The 9,709-nt window shown below is 38.2% G+C and overlaps 1 protein-coding gene and 1 pseudogene across 1 annotated transcript; both read left to right on the top strand.

Moving 5' to 3' along the window:
- Positions 1-98: 98 nt before the first annotated feature.
- LOC114721766 (pentatricopeptide repeat-containing protein At1g74630-like) lies at positions 99-2,139 on the top strand (annotated as a pseudogene).
- Positions 2,140-3,427: 1,288 nt separating this feature from the next.
- Positions 3,428-7,122, top strand: LOC114721764 (uncharacterized). The gene is made up of 4 exons (XM_028907616.1): positions 3,428-3,681; positions 4,188-4,503; positions 5,806-5,965; positions 6,301-7,122. The coding sequence occupies exons 1-4, from the start codon at positions 3,505-3,507 to the stop codon at positions 6,767-6,769; spliced, it is 1,122 nt and encodes a 373-aa protein (XP_028763449.1). The 5' UTR covers positions 3,428-3,504; the 3' UTR covers positions 6,770-7,122.
- The last annotated feature ends 2,587 nt before the right edge of the window (positions 7,123-9,709 follow it).

Below are 9,709 nucleotides of genomic sequence, written 5' to 3' on the forward strand. Positions count from 1 at the left end.
TTTTGAGGAACTGGAGAGTAAAGATTGCAGCCACTGAAGAGGCTAGCCATGAGGTATAGATGATGACCAAAGAAGTAGCTACTGCCTTCAAAGATGGCATGGGAATTAGTATCTCCGACCATTGCATTTCGCTGCTGAGCAAGTGCAGGAATCTCAAATCGGTCAAGCGAATCCACGCTCTTCTCTTCAAAACTGGCCTCCACAATGATTCCTTGGTCGCTGGCAAGTTCCTTCTCCACTGTGCCATTTCCATCCCCGATGCTCTCCATTACGCTCACCGTTTCTTCCTTCACTTCCCGACCCCTGATGTTTTCATGTACAACACACTCATTCGAGGACTCGTTGAGTCTGAATCTCCTCACAGCTCTCTCCAACTCTTCATCCAAATGCGTCGACAATCCTCCTTCCTGCCCGATAGTTTCTCTTTCGCCTTTATTCTCAAAGGGGTTGCTAATTGCAGGGATATGAAATCTGGGATGCAGTTACACGGTCAATCTTTGTGCTTTGGGCTGAGCACTCATATCTTCGTTGGGACAACTCTGATTAGCATGTATGCAGAATGTGGGAACTCGGCCTTTGCTAGGAAGGTGTTTGAAGAAATGTGGCAGCCAAATGTTGTTACCTGGAATGCTATTTTGACTGCCTGTTTTAGGTGTGGGGATCTGGAGGGGCTGAAGTACGTTTAAACGGATGCCTAATCGGAATTTGACTTCATGGAATGTGATGCTTGCTGGATATACCAAAGCAGGTGAGCTTGAGTTAGCGAGACGAGTATTTTCTGAAATGCCTCTGAAAGATGATGTTTCATGGAGCACTATGATCGTTGGGTCTGCTCAAATCGGCTCTTTTGATGAGGCTTTTGGTTTTTTCAGGGAGTTGCAGCGTCAGGGAATCAGACCTAATGAGGTAAGCTTGACGGGGGTGCTTTCGGCGTGTGCACAAGCTGGGGCTTTTGAATTTGGGAAGATTTTACATGGATTTGTACAGAAAGCTGGGTTTCTTCAGATTGCTTCAGTGAGCAATGCTCTGATAGACACCTATTCAAAATGTGGAAATGTGGTTATGGCTAGGTTGGTCTTTCAAAGCATGCAAGTGGGGAGAAGCATTGTGTCTTGGACATCCATGCTTGCAGGACTTGCTATGCAGGGTCATGGAGAAGAGGCGATACAACTTTTTCACGAGATGGAAGAGTCTGGTATTCAGCCGGATGGTATCACCTTCATCTCTCTTTTATATGCTTGTAGTCATGCTGGCTTGGTTGAGCAAGGGAGTGCTTATTTTTCTCAGATGCAAAGTGTGCACGGCATTGAACCCGCCATGGAGCACTACGGCTGTATGGTTGATCTCTATGGTCGAGCGGGGAAGTTGCAGAAGGCCTATGAATTTGCATGTCAAATGCCAATTGTACCTAATTCAATCATCTGGAGGACTCTCCTTGGAGCTTGTAGCATTCACGGCAATGTTGAGTTGGCAGAGCTGGTGAAAGCAAGGGTTGCTGAAATGGATCCTAACAATTCTGGTGATCATGTTCTGCTCTCCAACATATATGCCACTGCCGGGAAATGGAAGGACGTTGCCAATATAAGAAGATCCATGGCCGAACAGAACATAAAAAAAGCTCCTGGCTGGAGCATGATTGAAATTGACAAGGTCATTTATAGTTTCGTGGCAGGTGAAAAGCCTAATGAATTTACAGATGAGGCTCACAATAAGCTGCAGGAAATAGTGTGGAGACTCAGAGCGGAAGCCGGCTACGTGCCACAGGTAAGGAGTGTTTTGCACGATATTGAAGAAGAAGAGAAAGAAGTTTCGGTGTCTAAGCACAGCGAGAAGCTTGCTGTGGCCTTTGGAATTTCAAAACTTCCAAAGGGGAAGATGATAAGAATAGTGAAGAACCTGAGGGTTTGCAGTGATTGTCATACAGTAATGAAGTTGGTTTCTAAAGTTTATGGGGTAGAGATCATTGTGAGGGATAGAAGTCGCTTCCACTCGTTCGAAGATGGGTTTTGCTCTTGTAGAGATTACTGGTGATGGATGAGCTAGCTTTACCTGAAGCGCTACTATTCGTTGTATTGGCTGACGAGCTACATAGAAGAATGCCGACGCAAAGAGAACCTTTCAGTTGTGAAGATCAAAGAAAATGGACTGAACAAAAATTGGCCAGGGACTGTTACAGTTTATTTCCCAACTTTATGGATGGTGCTGAGATGAAGTTTATTACGAAGTGCAGCTTCAGCCTGATCAAAGGTGTTTCTGGAAACTGCATTTTTTGTTGTCCTGATCGAGGGAAGCAAGAAAACCAAAATCCTACTTTTGGTTTGGTGGCAATGCTGCAACTTTTTTTTCCATTCATTTTGTATCGTTCCTCATTCATCTTTAAAATTGCGCGAGTAAACCCTACGTATATAGTCTTCATTTTCACGCTCTATTTATAAATTATTTTACATATATATTTTGCAGTGGCCAATTAAAAATTGAGTGACACATTCAAATTTACTTTATAGTAAAATCAATTTAAACAAATAACTTACTGCAAATCTTGAATAAATTAACTTAGATCACATATATTAAAAGTATCAAAATAAGTCTAGATAATTATGTTAATAAAAATATAGATGAAATTAAAAAGTATAAAGCTATAGTATGTAGATAATTTAGTTGAAAGGAATTTAGCATTTCCCTTCAGTATTCCGAAACAACAAGGAAGGGTAATAAAATAATGATAGAGGATTTGAAAAATTTACATCCTGAAAATTTAAAAATTATAAGCATTATTTTATGAAATTAAAAATTACTGCCTCCGGTCCTAATTATAAGAGCTACTTGACTAATTTGAGAAGATTAAGAAAAGAAGTTAAGTTACTTATTTGTAATAAATAAGTATTTTTTTTCTAAAATATCCTTACTAATTAAGTGCATTAGCTAGAACTACTATTGTTAGAAAGACTACTTTGAAAAAAATACATAAATATGAGAGACAAAGTAGATTGGGGTTTTATATTTAGAATCAAAATAAAAGTCAAACAAGATCGTATATTAAAGACTGGAAGTAGTATTATATTTTTGTATTCAATAATACTCCTCCGGTCCTTAATATAGGACTCAATTGTTGAGTTGGTTTTGATCCGAAATATAAGATCCATTTTTTCATATTTATCAATTTTATCTAAATTAACCTTATAGATATTTCCTCAACCAATGACGTAGAAGTGGAAGAGGGGTATTAAGAAAGATAATTATAGTATTTTAGAAAAAATGTATCATATTTTTTATAATTAACTAACTTACCTAACTTTTTTAATTTAATTAAATTAGTTAAACATGTCTTATATTATATCAAGTATACGAGGAGTAAATAATTTTTGCATAACGTGGTCAAGGTTGTGGGGGCCGAGCGGCTACTGAGCAAAGTCGTTTGATATTTTTTGGCCGTGAAATATCATCGAACTGGCAGTCAGCATTTTCTGCCATCACCCAGCTTCTATCTCTGCATCTTTCATCTCCATGGCGCTCTCTGCTACATTCTCCGCTCCATCATCGCCAAGCCTCAAACTTTCCGCCAAATTTCGTAGATTTTGTTTCTCTCATACCATCAATTTCCGTAGGCCCCTTCAAATTAGGGCTTCAACTACTCTTGATTACTCCAATGTCTCTGTAAATGACAAGCCCACCCCATTAAAGGTGAGAACGATACTCTGTAATTTTAGCCGTACTCGTGGTGTTGCTTTTTAATTAATCTCTCTCATCAATTTGGCGTTTGTTTGCACCTATATTAGATGAATAGAACAAAGTGGCTATAATGATATTCATTTGATATAGCTATGGTTTTTGCGTTTTCGAAACTACTGTCTAAATCTCAGATGTAAGTGTTAGACTGAAAAATGTGGCCTTCATTTTCATGTAAATTAATAATTGCACCGAGTAGAGGAAGCAAGCTCAAGTGATTAAGCTCAAAAAAACTTCAGAAGTCTATTATATAGTAATTTCATTTTTTATAGGAACTGTGATGTAATTATTGTTTCAATTACTTGAAAATCTACTAAACTTCATTAACTGTAAGGTGCCTTCTAGACTTCTAGTTAATATAATCACGCGAACGCGCGCTTCTTGTAAACTAATCACTGGGAACTTGTAGCATTTGCTTGTCACTTTAGTGATACTTTTCATTTTGACACTTTCTTTCCCAGACTAATACTTGGCAATGGAAATTCAAAGACAATAATATCAGTATTTATTATGAAGAGCATGTAAAGGATGGTGCTGAACCTTCCCAGAATATTTTGATCATGCCAACCATTTCTGATGTAAGCACTGTTGAGGAATGGAGGTCCGTGGCTGGAGAAATTGTCCAACGTGATGGCAAAGTCAATTGGCGAGCAACTATAGTTGATTGGCCTGGTCTGGGATATTCTGATAGGCCAAAGATTGATTACAATGCTGATGTCTTAGAAAATTTTTTGGCTGAATTCATCAATGCACCCAATAGCCCGATTAAGCAACCAGGTTATTACGAACAGCCTTTGGCCAACCCCCCCGGGGGTCATCCTTTGCAGTTTTGAGCTATATTTCTTCAGAATAAATTACGCTAACTTCTTTGGCGAAATTACACAGATCTCTTGTTTCAAGAATCTTATTTTGCTCCTCTGACATTTCACATATATAGCGAAGATCCATATTCCGATTCCTGTGAACGAAGTTGAATTTATTTTTGCACTCCCAAAAAATGATTTTATTTTTAATATTTTTAATATTACTGTAAAGGAATGTTAATTTGATGTTATTGAAAAAAAACAGCCAAGTATTGTTTTGGTTTTTTTTAGAACGAATGCATATTGTGTGAAAAGGTAACTTCATTGAGAAGTAAATTAGAGGGGAGTTATCTGCAATATATATCCATGTCAAAAGAACCACATAATGGTTTTTGGACAAAAGCAATATTAATTGTCATTTAGCACAGTCTTAGGGGAGATTATGTAATTTACCTATTTGCTACTAGTTTAACATCATCACACTACGGGAACATTGCAGATACGATTGATATTCGCATCTTAGAAAAATCTGCCTGATAATTTACTTATTTTCTTGTTTAGAGCAGTTTGAACTAGGATATGTCTTCTGTTATTTATTCGGAAGTTTGAGGAGTATAATCTATTGAATTTCACTGTTAAAAGAGTTCTTTGTCTGGAAGCTACTACTAAGCTAGGCGTGAGTGAATGTTGATTTTGAAATATATACTGTGACTGCTTGCAAGGGCCCCTGAGGGCTGGTTTTTAAATTTTCTGAGGATGAGAAAGCAAGAATTTAGAAATGATGGTCATCCTTTCTGGTACAATGGGAAATGGTCTTTGCAGACAGTTGAAGGAGGGATTTCCTGATTGGTCACTTCAAGTCCTAAAATTTTATACGGTGTAGTGTTTACAACTAGTGCTCACATGATTCTGACTATGTCAGTCCTACTCCTACCTGACCTGAACTCTTATCTCCATTCCTGGATTATATGCATAAATAAACAATGAATGGCTGTTACTGTGTTAAACAGTCATAACTGTAATAGTTACTCCTTCCCTGTGACTTATATGCAATTAGCAATTGCTTTTTATCATAACATAATTCTTCTGTTTCCTGTATCAAGCGCCATGTTTACCAGATTTTTTAAATCCTAGGAGCTAGTTATTCTTGACAACTTGTTTGGGCTTGCCTTCACTTGGCGGTCTCCAGTAGTTATATATTTTTCCCTGTATGAGTAATGAGTATTTTGATATGTTGGGTGATTAATTAGTGTACTAACAATATTTATTAAACCAGAAAATGATTTAGTAATATTCGGAGGAGGCCATGCAGCATCAATAGTTCTTCGTGCTGCAAAAAAGGGTTTGGTGAAGCCCAAAGCTGTAGCTGCTGTTGCTCCAACTTGGGCCGGGCCCCTTCCTATTGTGTTTGGTCGAGATTCTAGCATGGAAACAAGGTGGGTTCGTGCCCCAATTCAAGTGGAATTTACCGTTTTCCTTCATGTGGCTTTATGTTCTACTGAAAAGAAAATATTACTCATGATCTGACATATCTCTGCTGCAATTTGAAATCAGTGGCCTTAGCTTAACTTCGTCCCCATTATTTCATCTATCTGTCTACAGGTCTCGGCATGCCTTTTCATAGATGTTCCCTACTCTGCCAAATGTTGTTTGGTTCGCATGTACATTTTACGTGGCTATACAATTTAAAGAATCATGCCTGCCATTAGCAGATTAACTTGTTTCACAATAGAGCATAACCGGTATCTGTTCCCCATCATAAAACTTGCAGGTATGGCCTTCTAAGAGGCACCTTGAAGGCCCCTGCTGTTGGCTGGATGATGTACAACATGCTTGTGAGCAATGAGAAGGCAATTGAATCACAGTACAAATCCCACGTCTATGCAAACCCTGATAACGTGACTCCAGGAATTGTGGAAAGCAGATATGCATTGACAAAACAAAAAGGAGCTCGTTATTTGCCTGCTGCTTTCTTGACTGGGGAGTTGGACCCTGTAACATCTCGCGAGGAGTTCCTTGAACTCTTTGCATCTTTGGAAGGAAAGACACCCATCCTTGTTGTATCAACCAAAGGAGCTCCAAAGAGGTCAAGGGCAGAGATGGAAGCTCTTAAAGGAGCCAAAGGAGTGACCAAGTTTGTGGAGGTGCCAGGTGCTCTACTTCCACAAGAAGAGTATCCTGCTATTGTTGCGGAAGAGCTTCACCAGTTCTTGCAAGAATGTTTTGACTCCCGGGCTTAACATTGGTGTTCACGGTTCTGCTACAGGTTTCCCCCTTTTACGTGTTGGTGAGGTTTTGGAGGTCCCAGTATTCATATATGGAAGAATGAAGTTTGTGCAAAGATAAACATGAGGGTAACTGTACAAGCGTGATTTCTTTTTGGACATAATCCCTATTTTGTATATTCGTACTTTTTATAGATTCCGGAGCTATCTGGATGAACTGGAGCATAGGACATTAGAGGAGGCAATCTGTTAATGATGAACCAGAAATCAGACCTGGAAGAGGTTATTCTGTGTTGTGGTTTGTGACAAGCCTGTAAACTCGTACAAGTATAAAATCTCTCTCTCTCTCTCTCTCTCTAAATGTTACAGAAAAAGTAGAGAACACATAACAGGTGATCAAATAATGCAAGCATGCGTTCACCAAAAAAAAAAAAAATAATGGAGCCATGCGTATATTACATAACTATGAGAATGCCTGTATTCCCCAAAAAAAAAAAAAGAGGCTGTGGGACGGAGTATGTTCAAGTGATATTGATATTGAAAAAGAAATCCCGGTTATCGGTTAGTGCGTGTCTGACGAATGTGAATCGGAATGGTAAATGGCCAAGGCTCCAATGTCACCTCTTAGATCTCAGTGGTCATTTCCCAATTCCCCCCACCTTCGCTTGCTGGAAATTGGCCAGTGCCTTTTATTATGTTTTCTTGCCGTACCCTTGTAGGGCATCGTCCTGGACACCTATCCCCAAGTTCCCCACTTTGACAGGTGAAAAAAAAAGCAGCCATAAAATTAATATTCTGTAGCTATAATAGTATACATCTTTTTAACCTTTTTTTGTACTGAATATAGTTATACGTATGAAAAAAGGGGGAAATAAGGCAAAAGAAGAAAATTGTAAATGGCATGTATTTGTTTTGTTTATACAGAATTTATATGCAAGAGGGAATCGCAAAGGCATATGCAATAAGTGGGAGAGGTAAAGGGGGTGGGTGAGATACATAATGTAATGTGACCTGTGATTAAAGCACCAAATAATAAGGTGAGTACGGTCATGTGTTCATGTGGCTGAAGACTTCAGATGAAGATCCCTTCACTGCTGTTTCTGTGCCAACACAAGATGCCCTACTCCTACGCACCTACACTTCACATAGCTGCGAGATCAGGGCACATCATTGAACTCATGCCATTAATTTCCGTTCAAAAACAGTACACCTTCTTGAATTGGAGGGACAGCCCTAACAATCTCATATTAGAAGCGAGATCGAATCTTTGACATCAAGATATTCCATCATTAGACTACAAAACATTTGGCAGAATCTCCCATTTCTTAGATCTTATATCAAATGGAGATGAGGAGCCACCCTTGAATTTATTTTCTTCAAAAAACAAAATTACCACAATGTGGAGAACTAGGTTACAATCAAATTCTTAAATGACAGCAGTATCTTTCCGGGTTATATTTAACTTTTTTTCAGATGCAAAAGAGGAGCATTGAAGAAGTTTGTTTACATCAAAAGCAGCCTTCCGCACCAAAAATGGTTGAGTATTTATGAAAGATTGAGTTTTGTTTAATGGGATTTGATGAAATGAAGTTGAATGATATTTTTAGTGTAGCCCAAATGAACAATTAAAATGGGGGACGCAGAATGCAGTGCCGACACAGAAAAACAGTACGGCTTATTGTTATTCATTTAAGTGCTATCACTGTGATTAGGTGATGCCATTTTGGATTAATAAATGGATAAACAGAAGGGAATTGATGGATGATTCTGACTTATCCTTTGCTATTTCCACAAATTAAACTTTAAGAGATTGCTGTGTTCAATGCTATGGCCTCTTCATTTGTTGCTGTGGTCCTCTGTACCATTTTCTTGGTGTCCCAATCAAACCATCAGATCGCAAGGTTACGTCATTGGAACGTTATGTCACCCATTAGAGTTATGTTCTCCTTTATTTGTTGTTTGCATTGCCTAAATATGAAAGATATCAGCCTTTAAACCAGAGAAAGCTAAGATCAGAGAATGGGATTTCATTACTCAGTGCAGAACATTAAGTGTTAATACTGGTTGAGACAGTACTAGCCTCGCGGCTTGGGTTCGTGAGCTGATCAAGATGGGCTCCGCCTATTAAATGTTTGTAATTTTTGAAATTATTACTTCTGATCCATCGACAGAATATATTTTAAATGAAGTGAGCTGTGTTGCTTTTTTAAGTAATTTTCCCTGTTGAGCTTCGTTGAAAAGTAAAACAACTACACATTGTAAAACCCATCTCATGTACATCAAAGACTCTGTTTGATGGGCTGAGAACTAAACAAAAAGCACACAGAACAAGAACAACATAAAAACAAGAACAAAAAGAAAACTAAGTCAGAGGTAAGAAAGTCCAAAAAAAAAAAACGAAGTGAGCTGTGACTTCTTTTTTTTTCCAAATTCCAATAGATTTTATTGTTGGAAGAGGTTTCGTTGATTTTTTATTTTTATTTCTTGGGGTAGTAAACTCAAATGGTGGTCCCACGACATTGACTGTGGTGTCGGAAAGAGGATCTCTCGTACGTGACAAGTTATATGAAGCATGAACGTTCTGAAGATCTCACCTCGTTCATAATCCTATATGCATTCATCTCTAATTTAATTTCATACAATTCCTTTTTACGGGCTAATATCTGTAAATGAGATTGGATCAGAATTAATTCCTCACAATATAACTGAAATTTGAATTCCAACTAGAAAGCCTTGAACAATATTATTTTTAATAAGAACTTGTAAGAAAAAACCATAGAAGCGTATGGGCTCTACTCGAGAGAAATTTTGCAACACAATTGGGATAATAAAATTTTGATTCTTACGTCCAGCTTAATTATCAATTTAGCCCCTATCAACCCCCCCCCAAAACAATTTAGTCCTCTATGTTTGATAAAATTGTCACGTTATCAAATCTAAAGCAACTGGTTGTTG

This window comes from Neltuma alba, unplaced genomic scaffold, assembly GCF_004799145.2.
Source record: "Neltuma alba isolate B1F8T4 unplaced genomic scaffold, ASM479914v2 tig00012067_pilon, whole genome shotgun sequence".
Classification (NCBI taxonomy): Eukaryota; Viridiplantae; Streptophyta; class Magnoliopsida; order Fabales; family Fabaceae; genus Neltuma; species Neltuma alba.